Source organism: Sturnus vulgaris, chromosome 1 (genome assembly GCF_052056855.1).
Source record: "Sturnus vulgaris isolate bStuVul1 chromosome 1, bStuVul1.hap1, whole genome shotgun sequence".
Classification (NCBI taxonomy): domain Eukaryota; kingdom Metazoa; phylum Chordata; class Aves; order Passeriformes; family Sturnidae; genus Sturnus; species Sturnus vulgaris.
This window is the reverse complement of record NC_142243.1, coordinates 124944951-124972159: the sequence shown is the minus strand read 5'-3', so window position 1 is coordinate 124972159 and position 27209 is coordinate 124944951. Positions and strand designations below refer to the sequence as shown.

The window sequence follows — 27209 nt, the reverse complement described above, 5'->3', positions numbered from 1 at the left end:
ACATGCTCACAGAGTGCAACAGCCACAAGCCAGCCCCCAGCCACACAGCTGAAGAACTGAGAGAAAAGGTAGTAAATTTAGAGAAACCAGGATGATCACACATTCAATAACAAAGTAAAACTCTGCAAGCCTTGAAACTTGCTTTTTAAGTAAGCATTGTAAATTGGCAGAGTGCTTTATAGAACACCTTGGCATTGCTGGTCAGCTTATTTTTCCTTTTGTCAGGCTAATAAGGTGTCAAGTATCAATATATCAAACTTTAAAAGTTGCTTTTTAGTCTGACACAGCAGCAAAGATTGAGACATCTTAGAAAACAAAAGTGCAATACAGTGATGCTATGCAATAGAATTAAATGTCGTACTTGCTTTTAGTGACTTTGCTGTAAGAATGCGGGAGGTAATTTGGCCCAGGGGAAATCTTCTAATGACTTTTTTCAAAAGAGCATGGAATTTGGAGTAAGGGTTAATGTAAATATTTTCTTCTACTTTCAATTAGTTTCTAAACAGAATTAGTTAACAACCCTGCTCTTGACACAGATATCACTTGTTTTATATGTATGCATATATGTATATGCAGTAATAACTACAGTTGTACTGAAGCTACATTTACTTTTTAACTCACTAAAACTGCATCCACATTACATTCACCTGAATGCAGCCCCATAGAACACCAAAGTTAATATTCTTCATAACCTCTTTGACCAGCTACTTCATCAGTGAGTTTAGAAGACAAAACTGTCAGCTCCTAAAGCCCAATTTCACAGTACCTACTGACAGCCTTCAGAGATTACACTGTAAACCATGTAGCTGACAAAGTGGATACAGGAGTTAAGCCATAAATATTTGACCTGTGTTGACACCAAAGAGTTGTGGAATAAGTAGTTTTAGTTCAGTCTTTAAAGGAAACATTCCAATCACCATTTTAAGGAAAAGGTGGCTCACTTTAATAACCACAGGCATTGGTCACTATTTAACAAGACATTCTAAAAAAGTAATCACAATTTTTCTGATAGTAGTTTACAAGTGGATGGTATACATTAAGATACAGAGGTAGAATTTCACTTTTACAATGCTTCACTAATACAGATTACCAAATTCAAGGCACAAAATTGTTCGCTTTACAAAAAATACTGTAAAAATGTCATTTGCTGTTCTACAACGTGAGTACAACTCAAAAAAAATCTTTACACCCTTTCATTTTCTGAATGTAGAGTTGCATCAGGCATTATTCTATTTTTCCTTTGCTAATAATTGGCATATGACCAGCACTTATATAAACAGTTTGTATCTCAGCTGAGTTGCTTTGTCTTTTAGGCACGAGTCCAGTTAGAGAATTTAACACAACAGTTTCCTTTTGGGGAGGGGGGAGAGCTCTGTCAGAAGTAAGAATGAGGAAGAAGAAATGAAACATGTAGTCCATAATAGTAAATTGGACTCTGACATATAGAGGGAAATGGAACAGAGCATACTTCAAATTAAGTCAACTTGGAAAAACGTAAAATTAAATCACTGACTGTATTCCTAAAAAAAACAGATGCCCAATACAAGTTTGCTCTGACAGCATGTAAGACATTCATTTACCTTTGAATCGGCAGAGATTTACAAATTTCTTTTCATCTTTGTTTAAATAGAACACACACAGTTGCAACAAAAGAGAATTACACCACAATTTGGCCATGTGTCCTTTAGAGAACTTGGGTGAACGAGGGAATAGATGCATTCAGAAACTGTCCTTGAATTTGCTGTAAAATCATGAGCAGTAGCTTGAATTGCAAGATTTCCCTCCCTTCCTAAATAACGTAGGGAAAATCAAACCACTTCTGAAACATTCCATCTTCTGGTTGGAGACAGCTCTTAGAAGCCTTAGCAGACTAAGGAAGAGATATCACACAGTGCATCCCTACAACAAGTAGTATGACTAGTTTACTGTACAGTAATAGAGAATACAGTGATATTCTAAAGGACAATGGTGGCAGCTACATTGTAAATTCATTTGAGTTACCTATCACATTTCCCAAGTACTCTAGTCAGTTTTATTTACAGTATATAAAAATCCATTGATTTTTAGAGTTCAATACACAGGTTTAGGACCCAAGAGAATGCCACAGTAAGATGTTGACATTTGCATCTGTTAGATGCAAGTGCACTTTGCAATTCAGTCATGTAACATTATTGCATTCACCTATAAATGTTAGTCCATCCAAAACTGTTAAATTCCATTTTTTGCTTCATTGTTGTTTGTAGCCTGTTTCCGTTGAGCGATGAAAGGATACATACACTTGTCCGCTCCCAAAAATCGGTACATGCATACAACTGCTTCAAATGGCAGAATACTGGGAAAAAGAGATTACAGATTTGTTAGAAGACAGCATAAAACAAACTCTGCTTACATGCACTTGTAAGTACATGTACTTGGTCTCCTTAAAAACAATATAATCATATCTATTGGAGAGTCTTCTTAAAAGACTTAAAGGATTTTTATTTCACAGGGATACTTTCAGAGAGAATTGAAATTCTAGAGTCAGAACCATCCAGGCAAGCAAAAAGGAGAAAGAAGCTGTTTATTCACATTCTTCCATCTTAGACCAGATTTTCTGTCTCTTCACAAGCAGTGTGATAGCTTGTTTTAAAGGAGAGGGGCAGGGGGGATGGGGAGGGGGCAAGGGTATCACAGAAGGCCTGGTAAAAGCAAAGCATCTGCTAAAAGCCACATCAGCAGAGGTCATCAGACATTTAAGATATTCTTTAATGTGGGATTAGTGTTAGTTAATGCTATTCTTTGATCACCAGATGTCTAACAACCTTGATTTATATTCTAAACTCAATCATCCATCCTCAAGAAGAAAGGTCCAAAGTAAAGACAGCAATTTCCTTCTCCCCTTCAGATAAAATTCCAGGAGGTGATTATGTGACGGGTACCTAGCTACATATCCTCTCCTTGTTCTCACATGAGCAAAATATTGTTTTTATTTCAAGTGTAATACTCAGGGGCTCTAGTGAAGGAATAAAATGGGATTCCTCAGCTCCTGGGAATAGCAGCAGGCACTCGTTCAGTGGCAAGCAATACAATTCCAGCCATTAGGAGTAATGACCACTGAAGCCACCAAGAAGTAGATGTCACTGGTACAGGTGTCTTCGGTGCCAGCAGTACTGCTTGTGCAGTGACTGGAGGGCCTTTGATCTAAAGGCTGCTGCCTGGGGCACGGATTATGCAGAAGCTTTGATCTCCCTGTTGGAAACTGAAGTGTTGAACCAAGAAAACCCAAAGGGCTTTTGATGTGGCTGTTGCTGCGTAAGGCACAGGAAGCACTGAAGCACTCTGAGCTTCTGGGTGAAGGAGTTAGTTCTTAAATATACAGACGGTGGCCTTCATTTGGTGTCAGAAGAGACACATACATCTCTCTTCCAGGAAAGAGGTGAGCAGTGAAGATACCTCTATTTTTTGGTGAGCCTGTCCACCAAGAGACACTTGAGCCAGAGAAGAATAACCACCTTGTAAGTGGAATAAAAATCACCAAGGTGTTCAGTTTCAACCATCCCTTGCAGAAAAAAATAATATAATGCTATATTTTATAGGTTCCCCCTACACACTACAGATTTAAAACAAAACACAGACACCTGTGAAGCTGTTCTCCATAAACTAGAATTCAAGTGATGCATCACAGGAATTGAAGCAACTCCTGCATTATCCTGCATCATTGAAATGTCAGCCTGGTTACAGATTAATGCAGTTTTTATCCTAAAACTGCAGTGTGTTAGAATGAAAGAATTAATTCCTTTAAATAGGCCTTCCACCAAACTTAGGCTCTGAAAATTTGTTCTGAAAGTTGATAGATTAATTTTCAGTTTATCCACCATATCTGTGCAAATTCTGAAGAATCTGCAGGTAAGAAGGGCCTTCTCACACACTTGTTATAGAAAAAAAACAGCTAGAGATTCCTCTGCTGGTAGTTGCCTCATGCCCCATTACTAAAGAGGAACTCAAACAGTGGAATTAAAAGTTTCTTGAAAAGAAAATAGGAATTCAAGGAGGAAGATACATGAATGTTAAAACAAGATGCATAGATACACAGGATCTCAGTTAAATGAAGCTTCCCAAGCAGGCAACCTACAACCATGCAAGCCAAGAGAGACTTATGAATTCTAGAAAAATGGCACCTATGGCCTGTGTGGGTGGGAGGGTGTTTCTATCCAGGCACTGGACATGCTTATGTATTTTGTGGATTGCATGGCCAAATAACTGACAATTCAGTTCTTACCTTTTCATGAAAGTGACCATATACATGAGGCGAGGTGTGCAGATCATTGGCTGGTCTGTAAGGATGGCTCTCATAGCCTGTTTCACACAGTATTCAGGTTTCAAGGGTGGAAGGAAAGGCTCAATTTCTTTTCTGGAACATTTGATTAAGACAGATTAATATGATACATAAAAGACCATAGACCCCAGTGAACAGTTCATTAACTCAATTTCTTTGGAAATTTTTATATTCAGTTAAGTTAAAAAGACTATAGCTCAAAACTTGTATTGCCTGTGTACAAAGGGACAGAAAACAGCAAATTCAGAAAGTTTTGTTTTGAGTCTAACACTAACATATACTAAAGCAGATATAATATTTAATAATTTCATGGTAAAACTTGAGTTGCCTTTAAATACTTTTATGACACTAAAAGCACAGAGCAGAAGGAGAATTCTACTCACCTGATCCTGCACCCTCTAAACATTCCTGTATCTACAAGATAAGGGCAGACTAAAGTAGTTTTGATTCCATCCTTTTCAGCAGCCTTCAATTCATGGCTCAAAGACTCATGGAAGCCTACAGCTCCAAATTTGCTGGCACAATAATCCTGTGTTGGCAATGAACGAAGCAGCAGGAAAAAAAAAAAAAAAAGGACAGATATGAATGATGTTCAAAGCCAGCATACCTGAGGTGATTCTGCACAGATTTTCAAAGCAACAAAAGACACCCACTGAATAGAGCATCACATCAAGTCATTTATCACTTTACTTTTGAGGTAATTAGCACAGAACCATGAAAGCAGGAAAGCTGAATGTAGAAGGATATTACCTTGGATTCAAGTCTTTGAATCAGGCAGGCTCACATGACAAGTTACTCCAATTACCAGTTTGCTTAATAATAAATGGAACAACAAAGGACTGAGATACCTAATACTACCTCAGATTTGAAAAAGCTGGAAGAGTTGGCAGGGCATAGGTGTAAAAATTTTAAAAGTGTTATTTTTAAGGTTAGTTTCAACAGAAGATGCAACCAAGATTTGAGTTTTTCTCAAATTTGTGAGATAAATAACTCAAATGCTACTGCTGTCTATGCATTTACTTTTTATTGTTGCCGAACTTAGTGTGTTTTTAGTTGGATGTGTCCATCTCTGCTGGTGGCCACACCCAGTCTAGGAAATTCCTTGTAGCTTTCTCAAGACAGTGAGCACTCTAAAAAGCCGTAAGTTACACCATCTTCATTCGTTTGTGTTATGAAACACCGCAGTTTAAGGTCTTGGATTAAGCCTTACCTATACACAAAGAAACCTATGCTTATGGGGTAATATGACCATTACTATTTTAGACACCTTAATTAATTTTCACTAACTGAATGCTTTTTGTTTCACACTTGCATTTGTATTAATGACTCAAAAAACAAGACAAGCTCTAATCCTAACCTACTTTTATGCACCAGACAAGTCTCACAAACTGGAGTTCTCCAACAGCTGCTAGTGAAGCGAGTGAGCCATATATTCTAGGTTTGCAGTCATTTCCTCATAGAAACAAATATTACTTTTGAAAGCCATTGCCTTTGCTTCAAGCTTAGCACTGAAGATCTTGACAGGAGTAGGCTAAATGGCACCTGTCAAGTTCCTAAATTTATCAGGTAACTCAAAGATCACCTGGCATTCTGAAACCCCCAGCCATCCTAGGCTTTTGCTCTAAGTGCCAGCTCCCCATGCAAGTAAATTAATTCAATGCGTGCCCAAGTCCTGTGGCTCCCATTCACAGGGAGCCATGTGTTGATATCTTACTCAGCACTATAACCTCCAAATATCTTTGAAGATTTGACCTTATTTCCTCTAGCTGATAATATTAAAAAAAAATTTCTCTTTGGCAAAAAGTGCCAAATTTTTTGTTCATTATAGTCTAACAAACCTCCACTCCAGCAGTACTGAACAACCCCAAGGAACTTGCAACTGTCACAATGTGTCCATGGTTCATTTCCAGCATCTTGGGAAGGAATGCTTTAGTGGTCTACAAAGTAAAAAAAGAAAAAAAATACACATAAACAACATAAACAAAACATTTCATGAACAAGTTACATTAGCAATGAGTTCTCAGAATATCTGTTTATTATCAAGAATACAGAAATACAATCATGGTACAGGTTTTGAACTTGAGTTTGTCAAAAATGCTAACAGAAAATCTACAGCTTGTTTGTGAATCCAGATAGCAAGGCAGTAAGGAATATATCTCGAGAAATCCTAAGGTTAAAGGATCAATTGAGCTCAGACATGTTTATTTTTCCAGAAGAGACTAGTTATCAGAAGGAGATAATTTGACCTTAAAATGGAAGTCACATTTTTTTAAAGACAGAAAAAGAAATGCAAAGTGTTTAATTACACCATCCAACACACCTCTGTTGAGACCAGTACCAATTACCAGTTCTAATTATTGACAGTGCTTTTTAAGTTAGATATTGCTAGTTTTAGCCAAGTAACCTATTGCCTTAGGCATATTACATTAAAAGAAGTACTACAGGCAGGGTTTTTGTTGCTGTTACTTTTTACCTACAGTAGAGCGAACATCTGCTAATTTAACTTACTTCCCATCTTTACTAGTATCCATAGCACTGCTATAGCTAAAAAGACAAGATACACATTTCTGTTATTAATTCCTTAAAAGTTTAAAAACAAAACAAAAAAACCCCAAAAGCAAGTCTCAAGATGAAACGTTAATTTTAACTTCCAATTAACTTTAACTTTTAATTTTAACTTTTATGTTAAACTTTTATGCTTTGATTACAACAAAATGTTTCTGTTTAAAAACCTGAATCAGAATTAACACCTTTAAAAAATTAAGTTTTAAGCAACATATTGAGGGTATTTGCTGGAAGATCACCCCTACCAGAATACCTAGCTTTGCCATATCTCTTCTGAAGCTGACTCAACACTTCCCCATTTTAAATAAGTATTAAGCAGAGTGCCATATTTACAACAAAAATCAATTAAGTAGTGAAATGGTATGTGTAGTTGTGATGTACTTCAGCGTTTAGGTTGTCAGTGTACTAGATGAGATTACTTCTAAATTGCCCAAGAACTTCAGACAATGCTTTTTAATCACAAACATGCCTAGTTAATATGTTAATCTATTAGTGACAGAGCTACTAATCTATTCCAATTCATTCAGTACCATGAATGCTTTATCCTCCAAAAAACCTACTCTTCCCATGTAATTTGTATCCGAACTCAGAGCATGCAAATGCCCCTTAAGTATTTTCTACTTGCTTAATTGTTGGTCTGAGTCTTGTCAGCTGCATTCTTAAAAAGACATGCAAACTACAGCTGAATCCATCTAATTCCATTCTTATGCTGTCTGCATTTTCCAATCACAGACGTCAGGACAGTTTTGCTCTAATGATTTTCACATGTTCTTGTACAACATTTTTGCCTGCAGGTGTTAAATGACTAATCCAGACCTCCTAACACCACACAAAAGAGTGTTTTCACTGGACAGCTGGCAGATGATAGAAGATTAACAGACCTCCTGACTCCTTGCCTTTTCTACTGTTGATTCATACAACTCCTAGATTCTGTCATAACTACATAACAAAGCTAATTATAAAAAATAATCTGAGAGCAAGCTGCCTTGCATTTGTTTCTTTCCTCATGGCAGGGATCTCTAAACCTCTTACACAGAGCCTTGGACAAGAATGCAGTTTGCTGTTAAACTAATCTGTGCCAGGCACACAAAGTTTCAGCCTCTCTTCCCTTGTTGCATGGCAACAAAGCCCAGTCATCATCGGGCAGCACCACCCGAAAAAGAGGCTTTGCTTGGACGGCACTGAAGTTTTACAGAGTGTTCTTTATTTGCAGCCTGCCTTGCACACTGCAACACCAACAGCGTGTACACTAACCCTGATCCTCTGTGCTATCCCTGTAAGACATCCATGCTCCCAGCTCAGTCCTGCTAAACAATTTACTTCACTCCCAAACATTTGTCAGCTCCATCAGCAGTTCCCACTTACGTCTCAGCTATCTGTCCACATCACATTGGAATGACTGATTGCCACCTCACATTGCCAGAAAGCTTGATAATGCAGACTCAAGCTCTGGCTGCAAACCACAGCAACTACAGAAAGGGGGCCTTGAAGTATGTCTTGGGGGAGAGAAAGAAGGAAAAGAAGTAGTCACAGATTTTTTTCTACCACTTTCAAGGCATGAATCAGTATTGTCTTCCAAGAGATGAACAGGCAAGTGCACTAAGCTATTATCTTTACTATGGCACTGTTTGTTTCTTTTTGTTTTGCTGTTTTTAATATAGTGAACTATAACTATGTGTAAGTGTCTATATGTTTAGCTTGGCTGAGGAATAGCATTTTCAAAGTCATATATATGTACAAATATATATAAAATATGCAACATAACCAGACTAGTAAACTTCAGGAAGCCCATTCAACTATGCTATACTATTTCAAGGCATAAAGATTATTAAAACTGAGCTTTCAGAGCTTGTGGCTCAAGTAATCCATTTTCAACCAGATAAAATTGGCACATGACAAACACAGCTTGTTGAGGACACTTTTGGGTGATGTCTTCAACACCCCAAGTGCAGACTTGAACAACTCCCAGCAACAGAACTAGTGTCACTTCATGTAAGTCATCTCTTAAAAGCCATTTATGGCTAAATTGAAAAAAAACCCCACAGCTCCTCTGCTTTAAAGACAATTAGAAATTCACAGAAACCTTTGCATGAGACCTCAGTGCTCTGACACAGCCTGTTCAGAGCAAGCCCCTATACTTTGTCATGGCACATTATACCACAAACCCATTTAAAATCTGAAGTTGAGAGAGTCTATAAAGATAGCATTAACTATCATATGTAGAAAACAGCAGTCAACTATCAACATCTCCACTAAATGGATGTCAGAGAAAGTCATCCCGATTGCTGCCATCCTCCAGCCATCTGTAGCAGCTGGGAGTCAGCACATGAAAACAAGCACTGTCAGAGGCAGACACACCCTACCGGGGGATGCATTTCCAGGCTCAGAGTAAAGGCTTGCACACTGCTCCTCCCAGCCTCCTCTCGCTGGGAAAAACAATCCCAAAGTGAAGTTATTCTTTCGTGGTATAAGCAATCCCCAAATAAATCAGTGCTCTTACTGAGCTGGCACCTCACACCTCCTTGATCCAAGCAGCTTCCTCCATACTCTGGTTCCCAGTTTTTCTACCCATTACATAAACCAGATCAACCTAGTTTCTTGTTTCTAGTTTCTTTCAGCTTCAGCTACATCTGCCTACCAGACCTGAAGTCTTCTGTGTGCTTGTTGAGCTGCTGACAAACTAGTTAAGAGTTTGACTGGTTTAGGGCAAGATGCCTCCTGGGTGGCCTTCCCATCTGGAGTTTGTCTGAACAGGTACATAGACCACATTAGTCTTCTGAGGTGATGCATGGACATGCTAATCCTTCATTAAAAAAAACCAAAAATTAGGAGACATCAAGAAAAAGATGGGTTTTGTCCATGGCATTGGAGGTCATGAACCAGGCCCCCAAAATAATTCAAATCAAGTCAAGTGGTTTAATCGAACTATCTGCCTTCTGGTTTGATCCTTGAAGCTTCAGTTTTACCTCTCACAGCTGCAGAGGAAGACATTTAACCAAAACATAGAAGTATTTAAAGTCAGAGCTGGGTCATTTATTCATGACAAACACACCACAGTTTTCAACACTGAGGGGAAACCAATAAGTAAAATTTTGGGGATGAAAGGAACTGTGATGCATTAAGGTAAACAGTCAGGGAAGTTATGCAGTATTCCACATCAAGAAATGCAAGTTAAGCATCTTCACCCAAAATTAGCATTTTTTTAAGAAAAAAAAAAAAACCCAACCAAAAGCAAAAAGCATCGTGAAAACATGAATTTTCTAACTTGCAGTATACTTTAGATAGATAGAAACTCGGTAGGATAGACAGAACACAAAGCTGTTGTGAACAGAATAGAGCTAGTTTTTCAAACTAGTTCAGCCTTTAAGTTTTTCGGAACCTAGAGATCAATTTCTAATCTTTTGAGCATTTTTCTCTATGCTTTTGAATATACCAGTAAGACCAAACTATTCCCAGTAGCTGTAACCAAACTTCTATTTCATGTGCACACAGCTCAAATGACTTATTTCTCACAAGTGTGAAACTGAACAAGCATTTACATGTCACTTCATAGCTTTCGTAATCTGTTCTCAACATTTTGGTTTACGGCAAATTAACTTCTAACAGTCTAGCACTTCTTCCCTCCCCTTCCCCAAATTCTTTAGTTCCATTCTTAATGAAACAAAACTCCAAAGATTGTGCAACACAAAGAGCAGCACAGCTGCAATGTCAAGACAAATTAGTCTAAATACAGCAAATGAGAATATGAAGAAATACTGTGTTTGGGAAAGTGATTTTTTAAATTAAATTTTGGATTAATTATTTTTAAAGAAGAAAGCAAGCATCCACAGAAAACAATGTTAGCTGTATGCAGCTCAAAACAAGAGATACTGAATGGAGAAAGCACAAAGTAGAAAAGTATGTGCTACCTCATGTTTAGAGAGTTGCCTTTAAAGCAAAGAAATAATTAAACAGGTACCAACACATAAGGTTATTTAAGTTTCTCTTTTTCAATACAATAAATTTCTTCATACTTTCTGCCTTCTGTCAAGAGCCTTTTAAAACTATTTAAATGGGATAAACAAGTTGTATTACTGTAAGGTTGAAATACCTTTATGCCAAAGCTCATTTTCCATACAACTCCTTCAGGTAAGGAGCATGGCTATTTTTTTTGAGGCTTAACAAAAGAGGTGAGTTTTGACATCACTAGTTATACACAACAGTGGTGTACTGGTATAACAGAAAATATTTTCTCTCAAGCCACAGCTATTCCTGACTGCCAGAGCAACTGCCTAACAGCACAAATATGTGCTTTTTTGGGTAAATGTATTGTTTCATCTTCATGTTAAAAACTATTCAGGCAAATCCAAGAAGCAAAATTGGTGTGGTTAGGCAAGGACACTCACATCCAGAAATCTCTGGGAAATTAAATACCAGAGACCACAGCAGCCTGCTGCAACACATTAGATAATTTGTTAGTTTAACTAACAGTGACAAGAAAAGTTTTTAATCTAAAATATGTGTTATATCATCTCTCTCCCTTAGCATGGACATCAGTCTTTTCTTCCTATTCTTCTTCACAGCCTATAGCACAGCACACTGCAAGTTCTCTTATTCCTGCACAGGACAGCATGGGGCCACTCCACCACAGAACCCAACAGAGATTTTCACATGCCTCAGTTTCTTATTCCATTCCAGTAATTGAGAAGAAATGCACCAAGGTCTGACAAAAGAGCACCTCTAACTTTTCTGCAGTATTACCTGTAGTAGGTTTGTCCATACTATGTGCTATCACACTAATGCACCCGCTATATATGTTGAAAGGGAAAGGAAGGTGCCTGAAAGGCAGAAAACCTTATATTTCAGAAGACAGCCACATTACAGTTTATAAATACAGGCTAAAACCTTGCTTACAGGATTACAGGGGAAGTCATCACCAAATGGTTTAAGAAGAGGCTTTGAAAATATACCCTAGAACTCTTTCATAGGATGATTTATTAATGTAATATCCAAAATGCCTTCTCACACACCAAAATATGAAGTTGCAAGCCAGCATTTAACCATTTACTTTCCTTCTAGCTTTTTTATTTGGTTTCAGAGAGAACTGAGAATAATTATTTGTTATTTGCATGATCACCTCAATTACTTTTCCCATATAGCCTCCACATCCTTCCTGAATTCCCCTATACAAGCATCTCTGAAATGTTAGTTTAAGGTGGGAATAGTAACTGCACTATGACTACACAAAAATACCAAGCACCGAGTTGAAGACCAGAGAGACCACACAATACAAAGGATGTGGCTCTGACAGTAACAGGCTGAATACAGCAGGCAGACAGAAGTCTACAACTACTGTTGACCTTGCTAACACAAGGGACCAAAGCTGTACTTTAAAGGACTTCAGATGTCTCTGCTGACTGTTTTCAAGAACTGCTGGGCCCCTTCTGGATAATTAGCCACTGTCTAAGTAAATATTTGAATAGCTGTGGAATTAGAACTATTTTTGATCTTTGGTTTCTATTCTTAAGAAAAGATAATGAAATATCGGTCAGAATTACATAGTCTTCCTAGGATAATGAATTTAAAAATAAAGTCACAGTTCTCTGAACTCTTTTAATGGACTACCCAGACCCTTTTGAAGCAAAATGGATCAGGAGATAAAAATGACATATTCAAGCCAAGCTTCCATAGGTGGTTGCGTTAAAAGCAAAAGAGGAAACAGTTCAAGGACTGTCCTGAAGTGTGCCTTGCACAGGCCATGTATTCAGAACAAAAAAAGCTAGACCTTCCAATATTTCATCTCAAAAGAAGTCCCTTTGTTATTTATCTCCTGACAGACAACACAACCTTCAAGTTCTCACTGAAAGTTTATTTGTCCTTCACATAAAAACCCACTGTTTTGGGGCCACAGGGATTCCTTTAATGTCGAACTGCACCAGCAGTTAATGCTTAACATACATGCACAGTAATAATGCTGCAATTGCCTTGCAACCAGGAGCCCATGAAAGAACATGACAGACTTAAACAAAAGTCTATAATGATGATGAGTAACACAGAAGCAAAGCCACACATTCACTCCCCAATACCCTGGATAGCCTACATCAGCAGACAGTGTGAAACTACACATAAGTCTACTCAGTTTAAGAAGTGAAGACAATAAAATAAATACCCTAAAGACATAAATCATAAATTAAAAGAAACATCAGTTAATTTAAAACTGTATTTAATTTACTGAGAAATAAGCATACTTTTCTTCTCTCCCAACTCTGCATGAAATACTGCATTCAAGTACATGAAGTCTTAGATTAGTAAAAACATAAGCTATTACATGATTCACTTGGTTTATAATTTATTATTAATTTATGGAAGTAATTTTCTCTACTCTCATGGCCAATCTACATATATAAAATCCCCTGCTTCTCAACAAATATATCAAATCATCTGAGAAGCACCAAACTTGTACAAAAGGAGGTTAAATCTTATTTATGGAAGTTTGTAGGTGGGTTTGTTAGTAGAAATAAGTATCTGTTACACCTTTTCCTGAAGAAAAACTATGCTACAGCCCACTTTTACATTAATACATTGTTTAGCATTTGTGTTGTTTAGGGTTCAGTTCCAGAATTTCTCCAGTTTTCAAAGCCAATAGTCATCACTCTTCCTATGAAGAGTGGTTCCTCTTTTACATGGAGTTAACTCATGTTGAGTTTATCAGACAAAAGCTGAAACTGAATTAAATAGTTTCCTTAATCAGAACTTACTGCCACAAAGCTGTTTACAATGGGTAGACAGTAAAGATAAGATAAGTAATGCTATTAAACAAAAAAAGCACACAGGAAACTAATACCACTAGTTATCTCTCAAACATTAATCATTGATTTCCACTCTTTAGTACTAGAACTAATTATGCTATGCCTAGGGCAACTGAACATTGCCTGACTAAATTGCCTTTTGTATAGTTGGTTAACAAGGCTTAGCTGTAAAAGGCTGTGTCTACAGAGAGAGGGATATGAAAAATGCTTAGGGAAGGACATTGCAACAGAAATTATTACTCTTGCCTTAGCACATCACTACATTGTCTCCCCTTCCTTCTTTTTAAGGGCTTAATTTCCTGTGATCTTACCCAAACTGGGGCAGAAAACAGCTTTGTTCTCCTTCTCATCTAAAGTGCAGATTAAATACTTAAGAACACTACCTAAGTAACACAATTCTGACTTCAGAAACTTGCCTCTTGACCATCAAGGTAGAAGAGGTGTCACTGTAAGCTTTATAGTGCTCTGCTGCTAATCAGATTTCAAGGTCTCTTCAGTAAAGCTTTTCTGCACCCGCCACCACTGCATCAAACTAGATTTTGGGTGCACCATAACCTAGTGAAGAGGTTTAGGCACATAGAACACAGGCAAAGGCAGCCCTGATTTTTCCTTAAGAACACCTCTCACTTTTGTTTAGGAATCACTGTCTTATATAGTTTCTGGGCATGAAGAAATTCAAGTATTCGAGAAGAACTGCCCTTGTTATCATTATACTGGCAAATGGAATTCAGAGCCTTTATCTTATTGGTATGCAGTCTCCACCTTTCTGCTCCTGAGAACTTTAGTATGTTTTATTCCTAAGAGATTTTAGATTCACATTTTTTTAAAATTATTTCCATCCTAAGATGTCAGGCCTGTCCTGTAAAGTGTCCATTCTTTCTAATGTCTATATGCCACCAGTCATTTCTGTGCAAACATCTAGCTGCCTTTAAAGGACATACCTGCATATATACACTATCATAAATGCACACTGACTTGTCCATCTGCACCTGTACTGGCCGATATTGCTTTGCTGATGTATAAGTGCTTCCTATATATGCAGCAGCACACAAAACTGCTTCAACCACTGATTATATATATTTGGGCTTCTTCCCTCCAGAGTAGTCTGCAAGTCTTTGACTTCATATGTCTGTGAAAAACAAAGCACATCCTCACAGGTTGCCCAGAGAGGTGATGAAAAGCCTGGGCAACTGGCTCTGGGTGGCACAGCTTGAGCAGGGGAGGTGGACCCGATGACCTTCAGAGGCCAGTTCCCACCTCAGCTATTCTGTGATTCTCCACTTAAGTACACCAATTCAAAAGTCCATTCTCTCTTTCTCTCACAGAGGAAGAAGTTCATAAGCCAGCAGAGATCATCACTGTGTTAACTGCAAGTTTACCAACAGAGTCTTAACTAACTGGAAAGAATGCCAATTCCTCTGCTACATCTCTCCTGTATCTCTCTGACAGGAGCTCTTGCCTGCAATAAATTATCCTGCTCTGAAACAGTGTCTGTTCTACTTCCATTGCTCCTCCTCCTTTGGTCTCAAGTCCCTTCAGCTGGAGGAAGGGCTCTATGAAGCAACGCAGAGCACCCAGTTGAATTTCTCGTGGAATTAACATTTTCAGCCAAGTTCAGCACATACATGTACAATACTATTTTCAAAAATTAATTACATCCCCTGGCTATCAGAAGTCCTCCAGTAACTACACTACCATGCTAGCTTCTTTAGGACATTCTGAGCCCTCAAACTATTTTTCACACTTTGAATTTTAATGGTTTTAAAGCTTGATCAGAGCAATCCAACATTGGATTCTTGACAGCAAGCAATGAACAGGGAAAAAGAGTATCTCTGCCTAAGCCATAAAAAAGTGCAAAATATGAATTGCCAATGATTTGTTGCAAATGCCAAAGTAATCTAAAATATGAGACTGAATAATAGATGTAAGATGGCATAGTAAGAGGGCTATTAGAGGCCCAGCTATGTGTTTACTCCTCCTTACACAGAAAAACAAGCAAGTCTAGGCAATGTGGAACAAATGTATACCCGCACACTTCTCCAGACAGCACAAATTCAGGGCATATCTAAGCATGAGAACTGAAGGTTTCAAAGTATTCACTTTCAAAAGCTAACCTCTTCCATCCTGGTCAAAGGCATTTTATTAGACAAGCTGATATTTATCCTCCATAAATATTAACCTCATTCTACTCTCCGACTATCATAGCTATCAAACCACAATTACTATTAACTTAAATTAAGTATTACACAGTTGGCAGCAGCTGAAAAGTAAGATGCATCTTAGAAAGTGAATCCTTCTGCCCAAATCTACCAGGTCAGTATTTGAGCTTTCTATGCAGCCAAGACTAACAGAGAGCTCCCATGTAGCTGTGACAGCACAGATACACTCTTGCAAATTCAAGAATTTAAATTAGTCTAAGTAGGTAGCAGCACCAATCTAGTTTTCTTCCACAGGCAGATCTATCAGTAAAGATGACCTAAAAACAGGTTTATCCAAATGTCAAATTTGAAATTAGAGTTTTTCTACTCAAGTGAAACAGGAAGTTAACACTTTTCTACTCCCTTCCACAAAAGGTGGTTTAAGCCCTGCTGAAGTCAAGTGACTAGAAATTCTACTTTGTTTATATACTGACAAATGGCCGTGTCAAAGGATTTGTAGCGTTTCAGAGCTATGTTGACATTAGTGTAACAAACACATTAGTCCCTCACCTTCATTAGCACAAGTTTGCAGCAAATGTCCAACCATTTGGAGAGCAGTTATTTATTGCCAGCTATTTGATAATCTTGACAAAAATGAAAACGTGCCCCTATGAGTTTGTGAAAAATCCACCTAACAAATTCATTTTAGAGAAAACTATCAGATAAGAGCTCAGAATATTTTGTTCAGTTAACAAGAACACAATCCCACTTTTAAATACACATTTTTCTCCAGCTTGCCATAAGCTTAGTCATCTTCTGGAATATTTAGTAAAACTCGGTATTTTAGTCTACAGGTTTCCAAAACATTATTAGAGAACAGCACTGTCAGAACTACTTACGAAAAATATGAAGTCATCATTCATGTTTTATGATTTATGTAATAGGCTTTTTAAGAAGTGGCTAAGAAGAAAAGGACTGCCATATTTTACAGATACCTTAAGGCCAGTACCTCTATAACAATGCAATTGCTAGAGTACTTGCAGGCAGATGAAAGCTGAGTCACTTTACTCATCCTGCCCAACTCAATCCCCAACTCATTGCTTTGAATAATTTCTTTCATAACAAGGAAAGTTATTATGTTACAACCAAGTATCTCACACGAGGAACAAGACTAGAAGGAAAGTTTCCCTTTCCACCTGGTAGTGTTACTCAGTGGAAACAGAAAACTAGGGAAGATGATAGAGCTGAATAGAGATTTAGCTTCAGTATTTCTTTAGGAACAGTAAGACCCTAAAAGACTATGACTTCCTCACCGAGTAACTCACTGAATGACAAGTAACATTTTTAAAATGCATGAAGTTTTTAGATTTTTAAAAACTCAGGTGTTTCTGTTGCATACTTCTCCCCACCCTTCCACAAAAAGGTGTACAGAAAATAAATAGTCTTAGCAGGTAAATTTTTGCTTCATAAGCCAACAAATGATCAAAAGACTCCAGCTAATACAGTGACTAAATCAGCAACTAATGCAATTTTCAAAGATTCTGCTTGCACAAGCATTTTCAACAAACATCAGAAAACTACTCACTTTCTTAGGGGGCGAGTTTACAGAGAGAAATACTTCCTTTGCCTGTCTGTGGAAATTATGCTTATTTTCCACAGGCTGAAACATGGCTCCAGCCTGTTTTTTTCCCCACATACTGTGTTAATAAAACTGATTTCCAGAGAAGCCAAACAGTGCAGTAGGCACAGAGATCAGAGCAATCAGTATTGTTTCAAGGTAAATAAACTAAAGCTGTTAACACAACATTATCTGATGCGTACAGAAAACTAGCTTGCCTTTATCTAAGAGTTTTTAATAGTTGTAATTAAAATACTGCCATCTCTTTTGAAGTCAAGTTGTTCTATTCAGACTGTTATGTCAGTGGAGGATTTGCTACAGCCTGGAATACTTTATGACTACTTAATTATTTCGAGGATGCAAATTGTACTAAAAAAAAAGTCCAAGAATGAGGTTTCACTAGAACAATTAGAGGCCCTGTTCAGCTATATGATTTTATCCTATTCCTCTTCACCTTTTCCCCATACACTGGCTACTCCAAGACTGAAATGCTGATGAGGTGATTCTAATCTTCAAATAGAAAAACGAATCAACTTGGACAAGAAAATTAGCAATTTTCCTCCCTGCCCTGCAGACAAGTTAGTGAGCTGAAATCAGCTCACCCAAACATCAGCTGAATATAAAAACTAGTACAAGGTAAGATACAGATTCAAGGGACGGTCCCATGAGACAGACTGCCACCACTAAACTGCCTTGTAGTTCTATCCTAGATCAACAGAAATTTTGGACAAGTTGCTTTTAAACACAAACTCATGAGCTTTTTCAAAACAACACTGAAAAGGGGAGTGCTCAAGAAGCTGTCACACAAGTTCAAACAGATGTCAGAAGCAACCAGCACCAGGGCACATTTAGGTGCAGAATTCAACAGCCAAACAAACTTGAATTTCAAAAGGCTCACACCAAGTCAGCAACCTCAGCTCCACAGCTGTTCCAGCATTCCTTGGCCTACCATGCCCTCCTATCCCAGTTGTGATAGCTCACTCATGTCAACTGTTAATTTGACTGACATATAAATCATTTTACTAATATAATTATTTACAAGAACAGAGTGTTCATTCAGAAATGTAAGCACAGATGTAAATCTGCCCCCATTTCTGACATATCTGCTTTCAAACTAAACCCTCAACGCCCAAGATTCTACTAATCTCAAAGTCTATGCCTACTCCCTATATTGTAACTGCATTTTGAAAGACTGAGACTCTGTAATTTTTAGTAGATAAAGAAGTCTAAGACCACAGGTAAAAGCATACAGCATCACATGTAAATCAGCTTCAGTTTGCAGAAAGACATCTGCCATTTTTCACAAAAGACAGAGGTATCAGTAACTCAGTTTTACCATCAGTGTCAATAGCCAGAAACCTCAAAAGGTCAAAGGGAGCAAGGCTTATCAAGTGAGTGATGCACTGGCTTTTACATATAGAGAATTGTGGAAAGATTTAGTACTAGAGATACATAACAAAAACCTTTCCTTCCTGCAGAAAAACCCCAGAAGTGAAATCAAAGCATGAGAAGCATTGGGAGAGAATAATAGTTCACAGCTGATAAGGATAAAAGTAAAAAAAGATTTAAGAAGTGCAGTGCTAAAATGACAGAGATGGTGCTAGAAAACATAACATTCATCTTTCCTCAGCCTGTCTAGTCAGAGTAATTGATGACACTAAGGGTTATGAAAAAGAATTGCTTACCCACACAGATCAGTTAAGAAGGTCTTAGGCAGCAGGACACTTGGCTGCATCATAATTAAGATTGCTTTTCTGCACGATTAAGAGCATGAACACAGCTGTCTTCTACAATTCTGTTACGGCCACTTGGTTATTACAAAAAGTTAATAACATAATGACATAACATTAACTTAACTGGTTTTCATAAAATAAAAGTGGATGTTACCTGTAGATGGAAGAATCTGGAGCTTTAAACTCCATTGCCCTCCTAACATCCAGGACAAGAAAGGCGTACACACAGTCTTTTAGATGAGTATTTCACTGAAACATAGAAGAACTGATCTCTCCACTTGTAGCAAGGTTAGGCACCACACTGGTAAAGACCATCATCACATTCAAGGTTTTCCTGTCTCCACACATCCTTCACAAGTAACTGCATAATTGCAGACCAAAGCCAGGTCAGAGGTTTTTGCTTAGCCTGCTGACCTACTGCGTTCCATAAGAAGGAGGAATATAACCATCACACTGATCACTCATCCAGGACCATGCCTTCAGAGAAGATTAGCAATCCTGAAAACATTCACACAGTTTGCTGACGAAGTCTCCAAGCCTCAGAAAAAGTCACAGAAGGCTAAAGAGCAAGATTATCCCACGTGCCTTACCTCTGCAAGCTATACTGCAACTCTGGCTTCATTTTAGATGGATGTAGAATTGCAAACCACTTAATTATTAATATTTCAGTTATGTTTCAAGTAGTCTTGGCATGGTCTCTTCAGGACAACTTTCCCTTTCCTTAAGTGAACTTTCACAATGCTTTTCTGTGAAACATTATAGTTTTCACCTAAATTTTTCAAGCTTAATACAGTTCAGTGCACAGAAGTAAATGGCTGATCATACCTTGTTCTACCACCTTGGACACCAATACACAGGCAACAAACAATCCATGGGTCAAAATCTGAGAATCTCTATTTTTTATTCCTTGACACTCTAGGATCCATGCACTTTTCAAATGGTGCAGCAAATTAAATTCCAAATTATGTCTGAGAGAAGCTGTCACAAAAGTTCAGGTGTAACTGAAGCAGTTCAAGTAAAACATTATGGAAGGTCATTTTACAGTTGTTAACTGAGATGAAAATCAAGTACCTTATATCATCAGTGAGAGGGAAGGAAAATGCACAAATTCAACTGTCATTTGAACAAAAGAAGTCCCTATTCTCCATCACACAAGGAAGATGCTCTAGAACAGAAAGTATATGTAGGAAGGCTGGCGTTGTAACATATGCAAAGACCCTTCAATATGATTTTCTCACAGTCCTGAGTGTTGGTAACTAACCAAGAGTGCTGTAATTTATTCTGCTCACACTCCTTGATATGTAGCTACTTATTTATCATCAAGATACAGTAGACAACAAAGAACCAGGACAGAACAGACTCAATAGCCCTTAGAGACTAGAGCTGAGAAACATGTGGGACAACTACAGTTTGGTGGGCAGCACTGTGGAACCCCAATTATAGATGCTCAAACTCATGATTCCCACACAAGGCAAATGAAGAGGCGTTTTGCATAAGACTACGACCTACCTACCACCCTCATCCCTACAGGCTCAATTATGCATGTTGACTCTTCAGATGAGTACATTGCCAAAAGATTCATTTTTATCCTCTTCCATTACTATTCTGAAACTGGTACAAGATTGGGGCTATGGTCGAAGCTCAGACATACAGGCACCTAATAAAAGTGTTTGGGTTGGTGTCCCCATCAAAAAAGGAAGAGAAAACTTTAAAAATAAATGAAAAAACATTAAAGTTTTTAAAGTGATCACTATAACTAGAACATGATTACAAAGCTAAGATACAGATACACACAAATTGCAAGATACAAGCTACAAAATTAAAGACTGCATGATGGTGACTGACAACTGTGCTTGACACAATGCTAGTCCTCGTAGACCATAAAGTAAACCCATGAGGGAAGCTCTGAACCAGTAGTATTGTGCCCACTTTAACTCCAGAAATATATATCAACCCCTTTATTTTCCAAAACTTGTGCTAAGTACACCGCTTTATAAACTGGAAAAGTGCAGTTTTCTAGGGCCTGCATCTGGCAGCTGTGTATTTTCTCATTTGATAGATTCCCTGTATTTTTTTGAGAAATAAACCCAAAAACATATGAACAGCAGAACCATACCAAAGTACTTACAAGTTTTAAGTATGACTAATATGACTATTTCCATAGCTAAGAGAATGATTGCTTTTTCCTTCATACTCACTACCCAGCATGCTACCACAGTATATGAAACACATGTGCTGTCCAGGGTAATTTACTGGTGGCATGGAGTTGGAATTATTGAGCAAGGGAAGAGTTAGTTTTGATGATACTTTTTGGATCACATACAAATGTTTTGCTTGAACTTGATCTGGCACATTTTTCAAAGAAACAAGTCAAGAACATGTAGATTAAATTTTGTAAGTGAACTCATGCATCTTGGAGTACATAACCATGAAATTAAAAAGAAGGAAAAAAAACAAAGCTAACTTCACTCATCTCAAATAGTAAATATAGCTGGGTGGCCTGTCGGTGGAATATTGTGCCTATATTTGATCATAGGTGCTAGAAACCTAAATTTGATAGCAAAAATTAAAAATCATGCCAACAGGCCACAAGACTTAGCAGGGTTTAGTTTCAAATAACATAAGCTGCATCTTCTTCTGCAGAAGATTCTGTGTGCACACTATGTGCAATACTTCTTTATTTGGGCTAAACAAAGTATAGGCATAAGTGAGCTTTATTTAACACCAGGGAGCTTGAAGAGAAGACAACAATAGATAAATACTGATACATTATAGATAACTACAGCCTCTAAAAGACTTAAGCAATCCTGTCAGTCTAATGAGACTGATAAGTAGAGCAGCTGCATCAATGGGTATTTGATTTAGTAACTCTGTATTACAGTATCTTCCCAAGGTATATTTAAATTTTAAATGTTTTCATGAATGCCCTAAATACTGCAGTACTGCTTCTCTCTCTAATCAGTATTTATGTCACCCGTACCAATGTTGGGCCACCGAAAAAATTACTTCAATTCTTACAGATATGCCAGCCTACCTTCAAAAAAATCAAGCAGCTGTAAATAAATGAACAAAACCGCTCAGGCTAAGAAAACAGTACACAAGTCTTTAAGCTCTGGGTCCTATTCTCTCTCTATATGGGTTTCTTCTTTTTTTTTTTTTTTTTTTTTTTAATATGAGAGAGCTGGAGCAGAATGCTTTTGCTTCCCCCTTATGGTAAGTTGAAGAGAACTCTAGGAGGAAAGCTTTAAGCTGAAATATTTGGAGTATCCACATAACAGGAAAACAGAGATCACTGATCTCTTAGAGCTGGATACTGAAGATCTTTAGATCACAGAAAGATCTTTACATCACAGAATTTCAGAACTTGCTTATCACCCTGCCCTGGCCCTTTCCCCAGCAACTAAAACTAGGAGGATCGCCTAGGTATTATAGCGATGTCCAATATTAATATCTACTTATCCAGTTATAAATTATTCTTCCAGAAAAAGTATTAGAGTAGGTACAAAGCTCTCAAATTGTCCCAAAATTAAGAGTTTGTAGTGTTATTCGATATGTTGCCATTCTCAAAAATGCAGTATTTTGATACTTAAGTGTTATTGTAAAACTACAAGAAAAAAAAAATATTACTCCTATATTTATTAAAATCTAATTCAGCAACAGCTTTAAGTTATAGTGTGACAACATTTTAAAAATTTGAATCTTGACATATCATAGAAAGAAAATTTCCTATCCTGTAGAAATTCAGTTCTAATAATTGACAAGTACAGTCAAGTAAGTTCTCATTCTTGCAGCAGACTGGCAGGAAAGATAGTGTTACACTCCTGCTACAATTTTATGCATCTGCAAATTATAGTAAACCAGAGCTGGCTTATTTCAAATCAGGAATGGATTTTGTCCCTATGTTTTCAATATCAGAAGCATTCAAGTTATCACAGCATGAAATAACAGGTTTTTAATACTGCAGTGGATTTTATGCTGTGGAAATTGCTACATGATGCAGTGGTGACATGTTTATATAGAACACTCATAGGAAGGATTACACAAATCATGCATGTCAGCAAAATGGAAAGCATCTGTTTAGGCTGTGGCATGCTGCTAAGGCTCTCTCGACTGCCAGTTTGTGATATGGTACACAGCCCAGTTGGAGTCACAACAGCAAAACAGTGACAGATTTTCATGTCACTGCCTACTGCAGAAGTTGGGCAGCCTCCCGATGGTAGCTGCTAACATAAAAGCAAGATCAGATCACCTGCATTCTGCATGGAGAACAGGCAATTTATTCGATGCCAAATGTTTGAAGAGGCAGTACTAGACCCTTATTTTCAGTTTTTACATGGAAACACACTGAGGCTTCATTAATGATCAAGGGATGAAAAAGAATTTCCCCTGAACCACATTTAAAAAAAAACAAAGAAACCCACAACACACCAAAACCCCAGAAAGTACAGACACAACTACTGAAGCAATACTACATGCAAGATACATGTCTTTACAAAATCCATTTACAGCTTTTTGGACTAAACACCCTCCAAGAATACTTAAAAGCCTACATAATGCTCCAGAGCATTAGCTTTGCTTTTGGACCACCAGTTTAGCTGACATGGAAAAGACTAGCTGTATAAGACTTCACACATCTAGACACATTGTTCTATTTAAGTCAGCATTGACTTGCATCAAAAAAGTTGGCTTCAAATCAGCTGATTCAGATGATATCTTATGAATTAAGTAGTATTACTTTCAACAGAAGTCCACCCACTATTGGTCAAGCCAATCTTTTCTAGGATCATGAAGGGGAATACAAGGAAAAGAGCTTTGCCAACAGCAAAAAAAAAAATAAAATAAAAGGAAAAGCAAAGCAGGACACAATCTACAGGAAGTTTACATATGAACAGATCCTCAATTAAATCTTAAGGGTGTTGACTACTCCTTTAAAACTTAAGCCAAAATCTCAAGTTCCGCAGTCCAGACGTAGCTGTACCTTCTTGGAGTAATTTTTTTTTTTAAAGTCACTTCACACTAACATTTAGAGATGAATGGAACTGTTATGGAAAGCCAATCATAGCAATACTAGACTCTAAGTTTAGTTTTCTATTACTGTAAGAGACTCAGAACACACAGAGTGCTTTAAAAAGATTTCTGAAACTGTTACAAATAAATGTATGACTTAGGCCTGAAGGAAGAACAGCTGGAGAATTTAGGATCCTCCCATATTTTAACTCATGGTGATGTCATAATTTAGAGTTCTTGGAAACTGTCAATTCAACATTTAAGCCACATCAATAACAGTCATTAAATCTACTACACATCTCTATTGGCTTAAGCACCAATTTAACTTTTATTAAGGGGAACACACAGAACTCTTAATTAAAAGAGTTATGTGCATTCTCAGAACTGCTCAGATTGCATTAAAATATATATTTGGAGAGTTTAAAAGAGTTTCTAAACATACTATCTCCTATGCGCTCTCAGCAAGCTTTACAATACATTTGAAAGAGACTGCTCTGCCATTAAGTGTTTCACAGTGCAGATTTGAAGGGGCTCCTTTAGGGTTATGAAACAGGATTTTATTTCCATGTTAAAAAAGTTGGCTTGGGAGAGCCTTCTAAGTTTTGAAGATAAAGCATTTTATAAAATTTTATTATGGAAAGGTAAGATCAGTCAAAGAAGGTTTAAGCTGAAGTATATTTCAGATTGCTTAATCCTTTTGTTGTTATGCAAGTGTATTTCATAACCTTATTTGAGGAATCAAAGAACAGTTTTAATACTAACAATGGTCTCAGTCTGAAAGCTAATGCTAACCCAAGTGTGCATCATGCCCTCCTTCAACACTCCAATTTATGTAACTCCACACCACTATGGGTCTAAAAATAAACCACATGGGAAAACAAGGTTTAGATGGACAAAAAGAGTAAGACCACATACTTGTTTCCCTTAATTAGCATCTGCTAGTTGTAGAGACAATACCATCCCAGAAGCCATAGTTAAGATTTTCCTACTTCTACAGGCAGCCCCTGGAGAAAGCTATGAGGACAAATACACAGGATTCCTGAAAAAGGGTACTTGGCTTGATTTCTTGAGAAATCTTTTTCGCCTTTCCTCCCAGCCTTCAAAAGGAACAATTTGCCTCCAAGGCAATTCAAACAACATTTTCAGCAGGGGTTTTAAAGATTTTTTCCAGAAATCTGAAAGTTTGCTATTGTAACCATCATTAAAACAGCATCTTAAAGTTGTTAATGTGCTGGCAGAAGAGTATATGAGAAGGACTGAGAAGTCATTCATTCACAGTAACAACCTTTAAGCAGATTCAGAGATTATTGCTTGTAAAGGATTTAATATCCAAAGCTACAGAAATGGCCACAATACTTAGAACTCTGGATTCTAGGAGGATACAGTTGATTTAAAACTATTTGTTAACAGTCTTAATACCAGCATTCCTGTTAAACAGAAGTCATTTCAAAACAAGAAATACCCAAAGCAGTGCTCCTACAAGTGAAAAAGAACAAGTGCAAACATCAAGGAGGTAGGAGTCCGGCAACATCAGATGATTTCCCAAAATTAATTACTAAAAAGGACAGCAGAAAGGAGTTTATAGTTACCCAGAAGTGTGCGTGACAGTTAACCATCATGGTCCTCTCAATAAGCTCATCAGGACACTCCAGAAGATGGTGCCCGGAGACCACACCAGCATTGTTAACCAGGACAGACACCTCGCCAACCTCCTTGCGGACCCTCTCAGCTGTCAAGTAGACGTTCTCTCTTTTGCCTACATCACAGGTGTACGTGTAAACCTGCAAGTTGCAATGGGGCAGCACATCTTTCTCTCCATCTCCAGCTACTAAAGAACACAGATAAGAGAACAGAAGGGGTAGGGGGCAATAAAGTTCTTGCTCATATTTTGACATTCAAACAAGTAGTTTAAGCAGAAACAGCAAATACAACTCCAAAGCACCAAAACTTCTGTTTACTTTGGTGTCACTGCAGTACACCAGGAGTCAGCTATTTACTATCGCTGCTACGTGTTTTAGGAAAAGCTGCAGGTTTTAAAGCCGCTGCTGGAGTCCGAGGCTCCGCGAAGCAGAGCTGCGCTCACCGCTGCGGGCATAGGGCCGACTCTGGTTGGCAAAAGCACCGTCGGGGCGTCTGATAGCCCTGCGCCCAGCGGGCTCCAGCCCGGAGCCGCTCTCGGGGCCCGCCGCAGGTGAGCGCTGCTCCGGGCTGGACCCACCGGGCGCGCACCCCCGGGCCGGGCAGGTGAGCGGCGGGGACAGCGCGGGGAGGGAGCCCCGCCGCTTACCTCCAGGGCCGGCGGCGGCCGCCTCCTCGGCCATCTCCCGGTAGATGTGCCGCACCATGCCCGCCGTCTCCTCGTTGCTCTGCGTGTTGATGTCCCACAGCACCAGAAGCGCCCGGCGCCGGGCAAACTCCAGGGCGAAGAGGCGGCCCAGGCCGCTGCCCGCCCCGGTGATCAAGCACACCTGCCCCGCCACACTTTTCTCCTTGGGCCGCACCAGCCACTTGGCCGCGGCCAGCACGAACGCCCACAGCACTCGGAAAGTCACCACGAAGAACTCCAGCAGGATGTTCATGCTGCCGGACCGCGGGGTCGGCGGCACGGAGCCTCCTCGCCGCCCCGACCTGCAGCCGCCGCTGCCCGGGACCGCCCGCTGCGGGCACCGAGGGAGGCTCCGCTCACGGGGGTCCCGCCGCCGAGCTCCCCCTCTCCGTGCCGCTCGCCCTCACAGCCCCACACCCCGCCTCAGTCACACACGCCGAGGACGGAGCTCGAACACAGCGCTGCCTGCCTGCCCACCGCCTCCCCGTCCTGCCCCGTCCCGCCCGCGGCCCCGCTACTGGCAGTGAACATCTTACTCGTTCGGCCCCTCTCTATATAGGGTGGACCGGGCGGCCGAGCCCCTCCCCCGGGCCGGCCCATCCCGCCCCGCATTCCCGGGACCCCCCGCCCCCGCTCCGCTTCGCCCCGCCCCGCCGCCGGAGGAGGTCCCCGACGGGAACGGCAGCGGGGCGGCCGGTGTTTTGCGCTCCTCGGGGCGG

At 39.0% G+C, this 27209-nt stretch overlaps 1 protein-coding gene across 2 annotated transcripts; it reads right to left on the bottom strand.

Annotated features, from left to right (window-relative positions):
* Nucleotides 1–919: 919 nt before the first annotated feature.
* RDH10 (retinol dehydrogenase 10) lies at nucleotides 920–26863 on the bottom strand. Of its 2 annotated transcripts, none has more exons than XM_014883518.2 (6): nucleotides 26452–26863; nucleotides 25754–25989; nucleotides 6154–6252; nucleotides 4699–4844; nucleotides 4259–4390; nucleotides 920–2332 (listed from the first exon to the last, which is right to left on the bottom strand). In XM_014883518.2, the coding sequence occupies exons 1-6, from the start codon at nucleotides 26741–26743 to the stop codon at nucleotides 2209–2211; spliced, it is 1029 nt and encodes a 342-aa protein (XP_014739004.1). In that variant the 5' UTR covers nucleotides 26744–26863; the 3' UTR covers nucleotides 920–2208. The 2 variants fall into 2 exon arrangements, with proteins under 2 accessions (XP_014739004.1, XP_014739003.1); XM_014883517.2 differs by having other exon boundaries at nucleotides 25754–25992; nucleotides 26452–26860.
* Nucleotides 26864–27209: the final 346 nt, after the last annotated feature.

Excerpts from the sequence above, each read along its gene's own strand:
- RDH10 (XM_014883517.2), bottom strand. The coding sequence starts at position 26,743 with ATGAACATCCTGCTGGAGTTCTTCGTGGTGACTTTCCGAGTGCTGTGG. Across the intron at positions 6,253-25,753 it reads ACTGTCACGCACACTTCTGG|ACCACTAAAGCATTCCTTCC; the intron begins GTAACTATAAAC and ends TTTACTTTGTAG. Across the intron at positions 2,333-4,258 it reads ATGGTCACTTTCATGAAAAG|TATTCTGCCATTTGAAGCAG; the intron begins GTAAGAACTGAA and ends TCTTTTTCCCAG.